The sequence below is a fragment of the Zootoca vivipara genome, chromosome 2 (assembly GCF_965207765.1).
Source record: "Zootoca vivipara chromosome 2, rZooViv2.hap1.1, whole genome shotgun sequence".
Taxonomy (NCBI): domain Eukaryota; kingdom Metazoa; phylum Chordata; class Lepidosauria; order Squamata; family Lacertidae; genus Zootoca; species Zootoca vivipara.
In genome coordinates this window covers 7005989-7022928 of record NC_142584.1, presented here as the reverse complement: position 1 = coordinate 7022928, position 16940 = coordinate 7005989, and the positions used below count along the sequence as shown (strand labels likewise).

At 45.1% G+C, this 16940-nt stretch overlaps 1 protein-coding gene across 1 annotated transcript; it reads right to left on the bottom strand.

Annotated features, from left to right (window-relative positions):
* Positions 1-3177: 3177 nt before the first annotated feature.
* On the bottom strand, positions 3178-15621 carry LOC118077358 (keratin, type II cytoskeletal 6A-like). The gene is made up of 9 exons (XM_035100989.3): positions 15055-15621; positions 10930-11144; positions 10508-10568; positions 9883-9978; positions 8426-8590; positions 7445-7570; positions 5791-6011; positions 4730-4764; positions 3178-3877 (listed from the first exon to the last, which is right to left on the bottom strand). Exons 1-9 carry the CDS (start codon positions 15565-15567, stop codon positions 3585-3587), a joined length of 1725 nt encoding a protein of 574 aa, XP_034956880.2. The 5' UTR covers positions 15568-15621; the 3' UTR covers positions 3178-3584.
* Between the last annotated feature and the right edge of the window lie 1319 nt (positions 15622-16940).

Here is a 16940-nt window from a genome sequence, read left to right as displayed (position 1 = left end):
CCAGCCGGAGGGGCGGGGTACAAATAATAAATTATTATTATTATTATTTCAAGACTGGTGTTATATGGTCCCAACAGCCACTTCCAGTCACCAGTCTAGCTGCCACATTCTGGATTAGTTTACAGTGGTACCTCGGGTTACAGATGCTTCAGGTTACAGACTCCGCTAACCCAGAAATAGTACCTCGGGTTAAGAACTTTGCTTCAGGGTGAGAACAGAAATCATGCGGCAGCAGCAGCAGCAGCAGGAGGAGGCCCTATTAGCTAAAGTGGCACCTCAGGTTAAGAACGGACCTCCAGAACGAATTAAGTTATTAACCCGAGGTACCACTGTAGTTTCCAAGTTACCTTCAAAGGTAGCCCCACGTGGAGCACATTGCAGTAGTCCCAAGTGGGAGATAACCCCCTCTGGTGAGACAGTGTGCAGGCAGGTAGGGTTTCAGCCAGCGTACCAGATGGAATTGGTAGACAGCCGCCTTGTAGACAGCTGCCCTGGACACAGAATTATCCTGCACCTCCATGGCTTTTTCATTGGCTTGTGTCAGATGTACAACATGTAGACCACAATTGACCAGTAGATCCTGGCATGAATTCTGGTCGATCACCACCCGCCTTCCATTGGAGATGTGCCTGAGCAGCAGCCACCACCTCCTCCAGAGCTCCTCTCGCAGGAGGGGCTGGTTTGGCACTGCATGCATGCCCATCCCTGTCCCGTAGGCACACGCTCGCCCACCCTGCAACCCACCCCTGCCCCATCGGAGGAAGTAGCCAGCGTCGGGGAAGCAGCCCCGTGCGCCCACCCTGCACCCATCCCTGTCGCCCCCTTGGGAAGCAGCCAGCGCCCGCTTGCCCACCCTGCACCCATCCCTGGGTGGTAGATCACTGCCAGTTTTTATATTGGATCATGGATCACAGTCAACTTCAAGTTGGACATGGCTGGCTTCTGTGATGTTGGCTTCACAAAGAAAGTATGGTGGTCTCATTTCATTTCCATGGGTTGAGTGGGGATGCAGAAGGCAGAGGATGTTGCAGGCCTCTTACCAATGCCATGTGGAGCTGAGACATAGAGTTGCCCTTTGCACGTGTCTTCTGAAGCTGAGCAGTGCCTACTCAGCCAATGCACTGGTGGGGAACCGGTGGCCCATTAGATGATGCTGGACTTCAGCACCCAGCATCCTTGACCATTGGCTGACTATCCCCTCACTAGCTGGGGCTGATGGGAGTTGGAGTCCACCAGCAGCTGGGGGGCCTCCAGGCTCCCTACCTGTGGTTTAGCACTTGTGAGTTCTAGCCTCTGGCTAATGATTTGCCCTGACCTGGAGCAAGCTGTTCTGCACATAGGAACCTAGCGTAGATGGGCGAGAAGAATCCTTAGTGGTCTCAAGCTCTACAGCAACAGGGTTCAAATTCATTAGTTAGGAATAATGTTGAGAGGTAAAAGAAATGGGGGGGGGAGCTTGTACCCTTTCAGGGATCCTTATATTCATAGTTTATCTTAAGGGCACATAGTTAGGTGGTTACAGAGTATGGCTTCTCTGCCATCTTCCTACTGCTACCGTTAGCTGGGGAAAGGATGCTTAAGATTACATATAAAGGTAAAGGGGCCCCTGACCATCAGGTCCAGTCGTGTCCGACTCTGGGGTTGTGGCACTCATCTCGCTCTATAGGCCGAGGGAGCCGGCGTTTGTCCGCAGACAGCTTCCGGGTCATGTGGCCAGCATGACAAAGCTGCTTCTGGCGAACCAGAACAGCGCAAGGAAACGCCGTTTACCTTCCCGTCGGAGCAGTCCCTATTTATCTACTTGCACTTTGATGTGCTTTCGAACTGCTAGGTGGGCAGGAGCTGGGACCAAGCAACGGGAGCTCACCCCGTTGCAGGGATTCGAACCGCCAACCTTCTGATCAGCAAGCCCTAGACTCTCTGGTTTAACCCACAGCGCCACCTGGGTCCCAAGATTACATATAGAAAACTCAAATCTGGAGTCCCACACACACACACCACCTAGAGCAGATTTATGGGGCTCATGGGGAGAGGAGACAGTGGGGATGTTTTGTGCAGGTAGAAGCCCTTGTGCGAATGGAACAACGTTTGGATACAACCCTAGTTTTTGACAATCTGTTGGCCAACTTGTATTCAAGAATTTTATTTAATGATGAATTAATTTTAAGGAAAATAATTTATGTGGCATTGCGAAGAAGCCTTCTGCTGCCTCAATCATTTTGCTCCATATGAAAATCCAGATGTAAATCTAAAAGATTTGGGTTGAAATTATAGGGCTGGTTACAGGTAGGTAGCCGTGTTGGTCTGGGTCGAAGTAAAATAAAAAAATTCCTTCAGTAGCACCTTAAAGACCAACTAAGTTTTTTTCGTGCATGCACACGAAAGCTCATACCAAAATAAAAACCTAGTTGGTCTTTAAGGTGCTACTGAAGGAATTTTTTTTATTATAGGGCTGGTTAGCCTAGCCTTTGCCAACTTTGTGACCTCCAGATGTTTTAGAGTAGACTATAACTCCTATCAACCGCATCCTGCATGGCCAATAGTCAGGAATGATGGGAGATGTAGTCCAACAGCACCTGGAGGCACCACATTGAAGAAAGTTGGCTTAGCAGCCAAAAGGAGCTAAAAATGAGGATGTCAGAACTCCAATGAAAATAGGAAAGGAAGTGAAAATGGTTGCAGTTTGTGTATTTGTGGTCAGGAAAAGAATAGTGAATATGATTGATATTCATTCATATCCTTTTTCTAAGCCCACAAATGATACATTGAATTTTTAATGCTGTTTTTGACATTTTCTTTACATTGGAGTAAGTTACATTAAATAGAAGACAGCGACAATGTAGCATTTAGTGGGAACTTAACTGCACGGGACTAGAAACTGTTGATTGTGATGAATACAGGTCGGAATGAAAATTACATTCATTCTAGGAAGCACCTAGTTAATTTTTTTTATAAACTCATCCAACAGATAGTCTTAGGCGAGACACTTTTGCCTCAGCCTTAAACCCACCCCCACCCCCCCAAAATACCAAGACCTGCAACATCTCTAATAGTGGCATCTTTCCCAGAACTGTTGTCCAGAATAGTGAGATAGAAAGCACTTTAGAAACTGTCAACCTGCTGTGCAAGTGCTAATTTATTTGAGATAACTGGTGTATATTCAAAAGGACTAGAAAATTTTATAAATTACAATATGCATTTTATTGAACACTAACACACAGACAGACAGACAGACACACGCACACAAAGTGAAGTCGGGCATCAAAGAATTAAAGCAAGAACCAACAAACGGTGATCTGGTTTATACAAAATTTGAAACTTCAGAATTCTGATTTGAAAGGATCATCAATGAAGTGGAAAGGTGAAGCAAGATTAAAAATTGGTGCAAACTGTCGATGGCAAAGAGCCCATTACAACACAGATCATCTGAAAAGGTAGAATTTTACATTTTCCCCAAATGTGATCAAACAAATGGATGGTATTGAACAAGCCCCTCACAATAAGAGTATGTAGAGGGAGGCCAAGGTGAGACATGGCTCACAAGTTACATTTTTGTTTTCAAAGGCTACAAGGAAGTCTGAGCTTTAGCATTTGTAGGATTTTTGAGAAGAGGAAACAAATTTCACGCTAGAGCTGCTGCTGCCGCCTCCGAGACACGCTCCTCCGAAGCCTCTTCCACTCCCTGAGCTGAAGCTGCTTCCTCCAGCACCAAGTCCACTCCCAAGGCCCACACAGCCTCCTCCTACTCCAAAACCGCTTCCTCCTCCCAGGCTGAGGCTGCTTCCACCTCCATAGCCAATGCTGCATCCACCTCCATAGCCAAGACCGCTGCCAACAGCAGCCCCACTGCTACGTCCGATGGTTGAAGAGACAACAGCTATGAAGGGGAAAGAACACATGATCAAGACTCATTGAGAGCACACCAGTCTGTCTGCATCTGGGTTGAATGAATGGGTAGGAATGGGCAAATCTGTCCGTTCTGGCTCTCTCATTTTCTCATCCTTCCAATTTTAAATTCACTACTCCACATTTCCACATCAGTTTGCATTTTAAAAAGTGCTAGTGAAAATGCACCAGCATTTCATTGTGAATTTCTCCACTTTCGCATGCAATTTTGCCTAATACTGGCATTTTTTGCAAAGCATATTTTCGCAACGGGATGCATTTCTGCATGCTACTTTCACTAGTATGTATATGCATTTCTGTGCACTCTTTCCCCCGGAATATGCATTTCTGCACATTACTTGGCTGGAGAACTACACTGCAAAAGTAGGAAAAGTACAGATTTTGAAAGATGACTGTGTTCTGCTTTGCATATTGTTCATAAAGTGTGAATTAGGTAGCTTCACCTTTAAATATTAATTGAATCGAGTTTCTTATCTATCCCTATGAATTGCTAACTTTCAGATGCACAAAATGAATAGGGCAGAAAACACTGAGTTGGATGCAATGTTTGAAAACAACCCGTTAAAGCAAAGCAGCTTGAGAGCTACAACATTGCACCAGCACAGAAAACCCAAGGTGTTGCATCAGAACAGCAACTGTGCAAATGGATAGGCCTAACTATTCAGGGCTTTACAGTATACAAATGTGGGCACAGAGGAGGCATGGCGGGATGGGTGAGTAGAAGCACTATGTGGAGCCCTCCGAGTGTGAACTGAAACAAGGCATCATTTATTTCATCCCTTCCCCAAAGTGCAAAGCTATAAACGCTCCCCAGGATACTTACAGATGTTCACTGTTCCCGCTCCATCATTAGCCAGGCTGTCAGAAAACAAAAAGAGGGTGGTAAGGATTCAAGCCCAGACAGAATGACTGGAAGCTAGTTCGAAAAGAAGCAGTCCTCATTTGAGCTCCACGACAGAAGAGAAGAGAAGAAGAGGAGTTTGGATCTGATATCCCCCGAAGGAGTCTCAAAGCGGTTAACATTCTCCTTTCCCTTCCTCCCCCATAACAAACACTCTGTGAGGTGAGTGGGGCTGAGAGACTTCAGAGAAGTGTGACTAGCCCAAGGTCACCCAGCTGCTGCATGTGGAGGAGCGGAGACGCAAACCCGGTTCACCAGATTACGAGTCTACCACTCTTAACCACTACACCACACTGGCTCTCCTAAGATTACTTGAGGGTATATTTAAAAACTTTTAATTATCTCACAACCAGAATGGTGTAATAGTAGGTCTGAAGTAGGAATTCCAATTCACTAGGGAACAACTTTCAGCTCTGTGTTCTGACAGAGGTGGTAGTTCTTCATTGAGACCAGGTGTAGGGAACCCTTGGCCTTCCAGATGTTGCTGAACTACTACCACACACACCCATCAGTCAATGAGCATGGCCAATGAGAAGGAATGATGGGAGCTGTAGTTCATCAACATCTGGATGGCCTAAGGTTCCCCACACTTGGTCTAGATCAGGGTTTCCAAAACTTAGGTCTCCAGCTGTTTTTGGACTACACTACCACCATCCCTAGCTAGCAGGACCAGTGGTCAAGGATGATGGGAACTATATTCCAAAAACAGCTGGAGACTCAAGTTTGGGAAGCCCTGGTTTAGATGAAGAACTATCACCTCTCCCTTCTCTACGCACTGATCATTAGCAGAAGTAGCCAGCGTGGTGCCCTTCCGATGTTGTCCAATTCCCATTAGTCCCTGCCTGCATGGCCAATGGTCAGGCTTGATGAGAATTGGAGTCCAGCAACATCTGGAATGCCCCACATTGGATATCTCATCTTAGATGTATCAACATTGGAGAAAGGATGGGATGTGTACAAGGTTGAGATTGTTTCTCACTGACCGGTATTCTTCTCCTTCCAGAAGCGTCCTGTAGGTGGCGATCTCAACATCTAGGGCTAGCTTGACATTCAGCAGTTCCTGGTAGTCCTTCAGCTGCTGAGCCATGTCTTGTTTGGCTCTCTGAAGAGCATCCTCAAGCCCAGCAAGCTTTTGCCTTGCATCCTTGAGAGCCAGCTCACCCCGCTCTTCTGCGTCCGCAATGGCTGCCTGAAGATTGGCACACTGTTTGCAGGTAGGGAGAGAAAAGACCAGTTAGCTTAAATGGTAAGCTCCTTGGAGCAAGAAAGACCTATTATTTCCTCATGTTGCTCCATAAACCACCATTGATACTGACTGCACTCTATAAATAATCACCCATTTTGCATGACCCTATGCTGAGATGTTGGTTGCAGGTGTGAGGGTGTTGGCGGGGAGCTGTTTGAGCTCAAGTGGCGGTTAGGCATTGGGTAAGCCTTTGTTTAAGGGAGGGGAGGTTGTAGCCTCTGCCTGCCCCTCCTCAATAAGGGTATCCTGTTAAAGGGATCCGGGGGTGTGGATCCTGTCCAAAGCCCAGGCGTGAGCTAGGACCATGTCATGACCCCAGTGGGGACCCCTTGGGGTACCCCTATTTGATGTAAGTCATAGGGCTCCCCCTTCTGGTGGTTTACCCTTCGTTTAACTCCCTGCAGACAGGCGGGAGTCAAGATATAGCCTGGCATCACCCAATGCCTAAGCCAAACTGCTCACATCTGTAACCAATAAGGTTGTGGCCTGTTTTAGCCCATAATCCTAAATACTTGTGTTGGTGTGTTTATTAATCAATGGGGAACTGCGGGGCATGTAGCCTTGGCACGCAAGCTCCTTGGAGCAAGTAAGACCTATTGTTTCCTTGTGTTATTCCATAAATGTTATGTACTGAGCTGAATCATAGACCAATAGGATCCAGAATCAGCAGTCTGATTGGTCCGCAGGAGCCACCCAATCCAACTCCAGGTGGAAGTGAATCCGCAACCTGATTGGCCTGCAGGAGCAGCTAATCAGGCTGCTGGCAGAAGTCAATCCACAAACTGATTGGCCCACAGGTGTAGCCTTGAAGTAGCCAATCAGGCAAAGCCCATTGTGTAAATAATGTATATAAGCAGATGGTTTTGGGAAAAGGGCTATTCTTCTCTTCTTCTCCTTGGTGACTACGAGCTGAATAAAGAGCATGAAATTCACTCTCGACTCCGAGTATATTTCAATAAACCACCACTGATACTGACTGCACTAAATAAATAACCAGCCATTTTGCATACGCTGAGATGATATTGAGCAACTCTCCTCCCTTTTTTAATTTATTTACTTAAAAGCATACCCACACCACTTAATATTTAAAAATCTCCAAGCAATATGCACAAATGTAACATAAAGACTACAAAACAGTATTATAAAAAAGAGAGATAAAACACAAGCAATGTAAAATTGTATTATAAAAGCAGATAAATACAGGAATTGAGTAACAAGATCCAATCTTATGAGTCAGGGAAACCTAGGTAAAAAGTTATGCATTGGACCAAAGTTCTCCTATGGAAATACTCTCTTATCCCTCGGAGGAAGAGCCCCCAACACATTTAAGGTTCTCCTTTAAAGAATTCTAAACACATTTTCATATTTCATATTTTCCAGCAAGACCATACCTGCTTCTTCACATTGTCAATTTCAATGCGCAGCCTCTGTATTTGTCGGTTGAGTTCAGAAATCTCCTGCTTGGTGTTGCGAAGGTCATCACCATGTCTTCCGGCAGTAGCCTGGAGTTCCTCATACTAATAGAGGCAGAAAGCAAACACAGCAACATTATGTCAATTCCATTTCGAGCAACCATTCTTATTTTCTATACATATGGGGTGCTTTTTTATTTTTTTAAAAAATCAGGTGCCGGTACTCAAATATTGATAAAAATGCTCTGAGGACACGGAGCAATGGATTCAAACTTCAAGAAAGAAGATTCCACCTAAACATTAGGAAGAACTTCCTGACAGTAAGAGCAGTGGAATTTGCTACCAAGGAGTGTGGTGGAGTCTCCTTCTTTGGAGGTCTTTAAGCAGATGCTTGACAGGCATATGTCAAGAATGCTTTGATGGTGTTTCCTGCTTGGCAGGGGGTTGGACTGGATGGCCCTTGTGGTCTCTTCCAACTCTATGATTCTATGAGTACCAGCATAAAATGGCTGTGATGGGCAGCAAAAAAAAAAGTGGTGTTAGTACCTTGTAATGGTGAGTACTGTCACAAAAAAGCCCGGTGCATGAGTATATGCTGGAAATGCTATCACTGCAATACTCAATGGGTAAAATACATTTCCATGGGTCATGTTGGCGTTTCTTTCTGGCATTCTACCAGCACACTGAAGAAGGGAGGGGGAGATCAGCTCTCCCTCCTTCCCATTTCCCAAGGCCTGAGTATGCTGTTGGTTCCCTGGCCAAGTAAATCTAGTTTAAAGGAAAGGGGAGGAGTTTGGGATACTAGTGGGGAAGAAGGGTGGTTAGGAAGCAATTTTTCAGTGGCTTTTGAAAATAAGCCAAGTCATTTCAGAAGTGAGGGGAAGAAGCAACTTGGCTTATTTTCCAAGCCATGAACCAACAGGAAAGCCACCCTTCTCTAGTTCCTTTATGATGATTTACCTTGCTTTGGTACCAAGTTTGAGCCTCCACCCTGCTCCTGTTTGCAATGTCTTCATACTGAGCTTTGACTTCAGCAATGATGCTGTCAAGATCCAGGCTGCGGTTGTTGTCCATTGAAAGAATCACGGAAGTGTCAGAGATTTGTGTCTGCATCTGTGCAAGTTCCTGTAGTTGAGGCAGCAACATCTCAATCAAAGCCATATAATACTGAATTCTGCATCCTCTGCAAATTCCCAGCCCAAACTCTGCACCAAGAGACTCCTTCAACTGTAAGGGGTTACGCAAGCAAGCAAGCAAGCAAGCAAACTTGTGTACACGTAACTCATTCTGCTTCCAAAACACCTGTTTCCTTTTCCTTTTTAATAATGAAAATAGGTTTTTAAAACATAAGAAGATAGAGCACACATGAATTGCAGGGATCGGAGTCATGATTATTCATAGGCAATTAAAAGAAGGCACTGTACAGGACACTCAAACCCCACCCTATAATTCCTGGACTTTCAACTTAGCTCTCTCTGTTCCCTTGAAACTCCATTACCCATTCAAACTTAGCAGGACAGACTAGTGCTATGGTATGCTGGGAAGAAGAATAGTTTCTCATGGAATTCACAAAGGATCATAACATCAGCATGCATTTCTTGCCAAGAAGTGAAGCACCATGTGCACAATTACTCTGGGTTCATGTGTTCTGCATGATTAATGGTGCACTTGCCCTGCCATTGTATCTCCTAGATGACAATGTGATCCAGCACTCCAAGTTCTGGCTCATGGGGACTCCCTATGTGTTTTCAGACATCCCCTCTTCAGATCTTCCCTCAATGTGTGAGTAATGTTGAGGCAGGGCTGGGAGGACGCACCCCCATGCCATTGGGGCGTGGGGCTAAAGGTGTGATCCTATAGTCCCAACATTTTTTTGCCCTTTCACAGGAGTAATACTTTTATCTCTAGCATATAAAGATGTTGGAAAGAGGGGTGCTCAGGATCCTTTGAGAAATTCACTCTCATCTTTTCTTTTTGAAACTTGTAATTTTCCAGAAAAATACCACCAGGCGTTTATTTTAGTTTTTTACCTTAGCAGTTGAAGCCTAATAGCAAGTTATGGATGTAGAGGTAAATCTCATTCCTTATGATAAACTTTGCTAGTATTCCCTTTCTCTCTCTTTTTGCTTCCTTTGAGATTGCTTTATTTTTCCAAAGTTGTTTTTCACCCAACCATAATCTTTAGAGTTTGCTTCAAAATTACACTTTAGGCAAAATTGATGGCAGCTCTAGTTGAGAGACAACAAAAGCCCATGTATAAACCTTCATTTTGTCATTATCCATGGGAGATTCTGAAACAGGGCTCTTTTTCTAGCCGAATAGCAAGGCAGATGGCTAGAATGGCCTCTTTGGTAGTCCACGTTTAATAACCGTACAGCACAGAACACTTCAGCTAAAGTGAATGGGGTGATCCTTACCGCTTCATACAGTGCTCTGAGGAAGTTGAGTTCGTCATTGAAGGAATCTGCCTTGGCTTGCAGCTCTACTTTGTTCATGTAGGCGGTATCCACATCCTGAAAAAAAGAAGATATTGTTGAACTAGACAGTCTAAAGCAGGCATCCCCAAACTGCGGCCCTCCAGATGTTTTGGCCTACAACCCTCCCATGATCCCTAGCTAACAGGACCAGTGGTTGGGGAAGATGGGAATTGTAGTCCAAAACATCTGGAGGGCCGAAGTTTGGGGATGCCTGGTCTAAAGTTATAGCATAAGAGAGGGTGATCCAGCTCCTAAATTGATTACTTACTACCATGAGTGTGCTCTGTGGGGTACAGATGCATGACTGTGGTGGGCACCTATTGGCTAATGCCAGTTACATCACTAATAATGGGTGATATCTCCATTTTGTGAACAACAACACACTCACACATCTCTTAAAAACAGAGGACTGTGGCCCAGCAACTGTGAATGATTACAGCTTGCTTTGTAGAAATATATTTTAAACTTACTGTAGTTGTCTGCAGGGTTTGTGGGACACGATAGCAAAGGATTACGACCCCTCACAGCAAAACTATTTCCCCATGAGCTATCTACAGACACTCACCTTCTTGAGGGTTACAAACTCATTTTCTGCAGTTGTACGCCTGTTGATCTCATCTTCGTATCTGTTTGGTCAGGGCAGAGAGGAAAAACAATTAAGAGATGGCTGCAATGCTTAAAGAAGTTTGGAATGGCACTGATGGTATCTAAGAGGTTATTCTTGATCACAAAGGGCCAATCTGCACACAACTGGCGAAGAAAAGACCTGCGTGGCCTGTAAACCAAGCTTGTTGAAATCCACCATGTGGTCAAACCACATGGCAGATGTTATGATGTGCATGCGCAGACTGCCACATGGTGTGTGTTGCTTTTGAAGTTGCTGTTAAGCTGTTTGCTTGTGTGAATCATGGCTTTAGCAGAAAGGGGAGGAGATGTAGAAGAGAAGGAAGACATAGAAAACAAACTGAGAGGAAGAGAGAGGTTTACTTGTGCTTGAATTCCTCAACTAGGTTCTGCATGTTGCTCAGTTCTCCAGCCAGTCTTGCTTTGTTACTGTCCAGGCAGCTCAGCTCTTTCCTCAGATTGTTGATGTAAGCTTCGAAAAGGGGCTCAATGTTGCTTCGGATCGTTTTCTGGCCCTGCTCCTGAAGCAAAGTCCATTTTGTTTCCAGAACTTTGTTCTGTTGTTCAAGGAAACGCACCTGGAAGCAGAAAGACCTACGGCATCATTAACCATTTCTAAAAGTCACACCACAATGGGGATGCTAAGCAATAATAATAATAATAATAATAATAATAATAATAATAATAATAATTTATTATTTATACCCTGCCCATCTGGCTGGGTTTCCGCAGCCACTCTGGGCGGCTTCCAACAGAAAAATAAAACACAGTAATCTATTAAACATTAAAAGCCTCCCTGAACAGGGCTGCCTTCAGATGTCTTCTAAAAATCTGGTAGTTGTTTTCCTCTTTGACATCTGTTGGGAGGGCGTTCCACAGGGCAGGCGCCACCACCGAGAAGGCCCTCTGCCTAGTTCCCTGCAACTTGGCTTCTCGCAACGAGGGAACCGCCAGAAGGCCCTCGGCGCTGGACCTCAGTGTCTGGGCAGAATGATGGAGGTGGAGACACTCCTTCAGGTATACTGGACCGAGGCCATTTAGGGCTTTAAAGGTCAGCACCAACACTTTGAATTTTGCTCGGAAACGTACTGGGAGCCAATGTAGATCTTTCAAGTGCTTCACAAACTGGCAAGGGCCATCGCTCTGTGGCTGAGTAACTGCTCTGCATGCAGATGGTTGCTGGTTCAATCCCTGGCATCCTAAGGTGGGAAAGGGCATGCCCTTCATCTGATACCCCAGGGAGCCACTGCCAGTCAGTGTAGACAATACTAAGCTAGGTGGACCACTGGCCCGACACAATACAAGGCAGCTTCCTATTTTCCTAAGTGTGAGTCTCTCCTTACAGGTGAGTCCTGACATATTATTGGGTTAGTACAGGCATGGGCAAACTCGGCCCTCCAGCTGCTTTGGGACTACAACTCCCATCATCCCTAGCTAACAGGGCCAGTGGTCAGGGATGATGGGAACTGTAGTCCCAAAACATCTGGAGAGTTTGCCCATGCCTGGGTTAGTTTCATAATGAGGACCTTCCTTCCTTCCTTCCTTCCTTCCTTCCTTCCTTCCTTCCTTCCTTCCTTCCTTCCTTCTTTCCTTCCTTCCTTCCTTCCTTTTTACCAAGCCAGCAACACACCATTGAAGGACCCTCAAAGGAACAGATTCCCACACTCCCCTTCTAAACGCCTGTTTTCCCTTCCTATATCTCTTTTAAAAATTCTATTATTGCCTAGGTATATTAACATTAAGAATGGAAAAGAAAACATATGTTTTGTTCAGTGTTGGTGTTTGTGGGTTTCTGCTGCTGAGGAGGAAAGGAGGGCTGGGAAGATCTCATTAGTTTGGGCCATTAATTTCAACAGTTTGGGTCCCACTTGAAAAGCATTATTCTAAGCCTAAATACTGGAGATATTTACTGCAGTTGATCCTAGATCATCCTAGATCAGGCATCCCCAAACTTCAGCCCTCTAGATGTTTTGGACTACAATTCCCATCATCCCTGACCACTGGTCCTCTTAGCTAGAGATCATGGGAGTTGTAGGCCAAAACATCTGGAGGGCCGCAGTTTGGGGATGCCTGTCCTAGATCATGCACAATAGCAGGAGCTGCAAGCTAGTTTCCTGCAAATCGTTCAGGTAACAAGACATGTTCTATGCTATTTATGTTGTTCATTTGTCTGTTTCTTAAGTTGCCTTACAGGACGATGGAATTTCTAGGAAACTTACAAACGTATGGCAGATAAAGCAACCAATTCCAAGATAGAAACAAAAAAAAGTCAGTTAAGTACGAATTAGGTAACTCTTAAAGGATGTTACAGGTAGGTAGCTGTGTTGGTCTGCCGTAGTCAAAACAAAATTAAAAAAATCCTTCCAGTAGCACCTTAGAGACCAACTAAGTTTGCCATTGGTATGAGCTTTTGTATGCATGCACACATCTTAAAGCAGGCATCCCCAAACTTTGGCCCTCCAGATGTTTTGGACTACAATTCCCATCTTCCCTGACCACTGGTCCTGTTAGCTAGGGATCATGGGAGTTGTAGGCCAAAACATCTGGAGGGCCGCAGTTTGGGGGTGCCTGTCTTAAAAGATGTTTAGCCTAGCATAAAAATAACCACAAAGCTCTATAAACTAAAACCAATGCTCTAGAATCCAGCAGTGGCATGAATGAAACTATCTTAGTTTATCCTCAAGGCCTTTTTAAAGACTGGTACACATCCCTTAAAAATAAATTCCATAAGCCAGGGCTGTACTGACCCTGTCTTTGGTGCCTGCCAGTCTATTTATCTTAATGGCAAGGCTTCTAAAGCTGGTCTTAGGCCACAGTTAATATGACCACTAGTTGTATTAAGGTTTTTTTTAGCAATACACAGAGTCAAGTGTTAACAAGACACATAGGAAAATTCCACACTGTGGAGTCTAACCCTAAGCACACATATAGGCTGGGTTGAAATAACTCTCTCTCTCTCTCTACATTATATATATATATATATATATATATATATATATATATATACACACACGCAGAGATAACTCAGATTTTGCATCAATTTACGTAATACAAATTAAGAAAGCCTTTTAAGTTTTGAGTTATTTGAGTTATTTGAAGCCTCCAACACAGCAATGGAACCCCTTTTCCATCCCTCATCAAACTTCATCTGTGCTCAGGATTGAGCATCTTTTAATGGAGCTTGGTTGTCGCCATTAGGATATGTACTAAGACTGGAAATTCAAATCCCTTCTCAGCCATGAAGCTCACTGCGTGACCATGGATCCAATCACTCTCTCTCTCAGTCTGATCTACCTCAAAGGGCTGTTGTGAAGATAAAATAGGATTGCTGATCTATGCATTTCACCTTGAGCTACTTGCAGGAAAAGTAGGGTAAAATTGCAAGGATGTACAGTAAAGCAAATAACATTATTTTTGCATTGTGTTTTAATTGATTTGATTTGGTTTAACTTTTAATGAGGCTTTTAAGGCTGCAGTGCTGAGCATATTTACCTGTGAGTCCCACTGAACACTGACATTTATTTCAAAGCAAGCTTGCATGGGATCAGGCTGTTAATACAATCACTCTTTATTTATTATTACCGGCACTCAAACTTTGGGAGAAGGCAAATTACGAATGTGAGCAAATGAATGAATGAGCAACATGAACCACTCAAGGCTCATCTTGCAAGCATCTTCAGTGCTATTTGACTCTCCCCTATCCATCACTGGTATTCACCATGAGTCACCTCTCCCTCCAGCCCTGCTTTCTGCATCAAATGCAAACCCTCTGGGGTAGAATTGCTTCACCCCTCCATGTTTCTGGACTGTGCTTGCCAACTTAGTTTACCAGCCCTGGACAAGTGCCTAACATTTCTTACTGAAATTACGGAGTGCTCAGATGCTCCTCCTGAGAAAGAATCTGCAAATTTGCCTTGAAGCCATGTTAATTTCAGGCATAATACAATAGCAGCTGTAGAAGGTTTCCTAATCACTTTAGTCCAGGGGCCAGCAAACTTTTTCAGCAGGGGGCCGGTCCACTGTGCCTCAGACTTTGTGGGGGGCCGGACTATATTTTGAAAAAAAATATGAATGAATTCCTATGCCTCACAAATAACCCAGAGATGCATTTTAAATAAAAGGACACATTCTACTCATGTAAAAACATGCTGATTACTGGACCATCTGCGGGCCGGATTTAGAAGGCGATTGGGCCGCATCCGGCCCCCGGGCCTTAGTTTGGGGCCTCCTGCTTTAGTCCATGGCAAAACAAACCAAAAAGGATTGGCTGCAAATTTTTTGCAGAAAGTGCTGCTCTCAGAATCAAAAGCACGGCCAATAAAAAGTTGACAGCTCTGTGCCACTGAGCATATGGCTGGTCGTGCCTGTGTTAAATGGTGATAGTGGCCTGAGCTGCAATGAAGGAGAGTAGCAGAAATAAAGCCACTGAATGGTTTGAAACAACTCAAGGGTCGCAGGATAAGGCATTCATGAAATCTGACTTCTCACCTTATCGATGAAGGATGCAAATTTGTTGTTGAGCGTCTTGATCTGCTCCCCCTCCTCTCTGCGGACTCTCTGTATGTTGGGGTCAATCTCCAAGTTGAGAGGTGCCAGCAGGTACTGATTGATGGTCACTTCTTGGATCCCGCCAGGTGGGCAAACAGGGAAGCCAAGGCCGCCTCTCCCACCGCCAAAGCCAGCTCCAACCAGCCCATACCTGCCACCTGCTCCACCACCAAGCCCAAATCCACTGCCAAGGCCACCACAACCGTAACCGTAACCGATGCTGGAAGCACCACCAGCCACTGCGACCCTCTTAAATCCACCAAGACTGCAGAGGCTTCGGCTGCCAAAGCCGCCGCCACCACCGACCCTACCGAAACTAGCACCACCAACACCACAACTTCCACCTCTGGTTACAGTGCGTGAAGTGAAGCTGGTGCGGCTGCAGCCAGGCACGATGGCAGAGGTGTTGCTGAACCCTCTCCTCTGGATCTTTACTGAAGTTTGGCGAGACATTTTGACTGGCGTGGAGAGAGGAAAAGAGAGCACAGGTGGCCGATGAGACGGAGGCGGATGCACTTGCTTTCCCTGGGACTTAAAGGCTCTTCTTTTCATTTATATTCTGGAGGAAGTGGGATTGGTCGCATGATTTAAGATGGATCATCTTTCTGATTAATGGGGCTGGGCGTGCCCTGCGGCTTTTATGGGCGGTGACATCACCCTGCCGTGCCACACACACCCATACACAAAAGGATGAACGGAAGTACAAGAGTCTCAGCAAGGCAGTGCTAATGAGCTCAATTTGTACTTGAGCTGGGGAACGAGAAGAAAGCAGGCCGGTGCCATATCTCATGGCAAAAACCACTTGCTCAATTCTGTGAAGATGACAGCCTAGTCTTCACTGTCCTCCCTAAAATTGAAGGCAGGGATGGGCACACCTAAGCGTCAGAAAGTGTGGCCAAAAGCTGGTAACTTTCCCAAGCATCAGCAATTCTGCAGAGCTTGAATGCATGATTTTGTGTAGGCTGCCAGGGTTAGATAAACTGACCATTGTAAGACCCATTAGTAAAAGAGAACTGGTGAGGGGAGCTGAATCTGTAAGACTGATCTTATCTCTAGTGGCTTTCCTGGAAACTCAAGATGCTGGGGTTCTGGGGGTTGAGCAGTCTCCTAAATGATGAGGGAAAGCTTATGCTAAAGCCCTATGGACAGCTGTTCCATGCCCTGTTCTCCACATATACAGAGCCGAGGAATTTACTTCTTAGTTTTAAAGATTTTAAATTGCACCTTTGGGGTCCAGGCCCCACCATAGCTGTGGTCCCTCAGGTAACTTTTCCCAAGATCAGTCCACCAGCAAAAGGTTGTTCATGGTAACCTTCTGGCAATATGACAGTTAGCTAAATCCCAAACTGCACCTGGCTGACTTGTGGTGGTGATCGGGCTTGGCCTGTTGGGGGCATTCTGTTGCAGGTGGTCTTGGGTTGGTTCTGGCCACCCATAGCAATCTGGTTGGTTCTGGCCACCCATAGCAATCTGGGACTGTCGTGGGGGGGGGGAGGTTAGTTGGGCAGGAAGCTGGAACAAAGGTTGGTTGGAGAAGAAGGGCAGGATGGTCAGGCTTTGCAAGGGTCTTCCCTGAAGCTTATGCCATAATAATAATAATATATTATTATTATTATTATTATTATTATTATTATTATTATTATTATTATTATTATTATACCCCGCCCATCTGGCTGCCCCCCCCCCGCCACTCTGGGCGACTTCCAACACACATTAAAATACATTAAAATATCTCAGATAAAAAAAACTTCCCTTAACAGGGCTGCCTTTAGGTATTTTCTAAATGTCAGGTAGTTCTTTATCTCTCTGACCTCTGATGGGAGGGC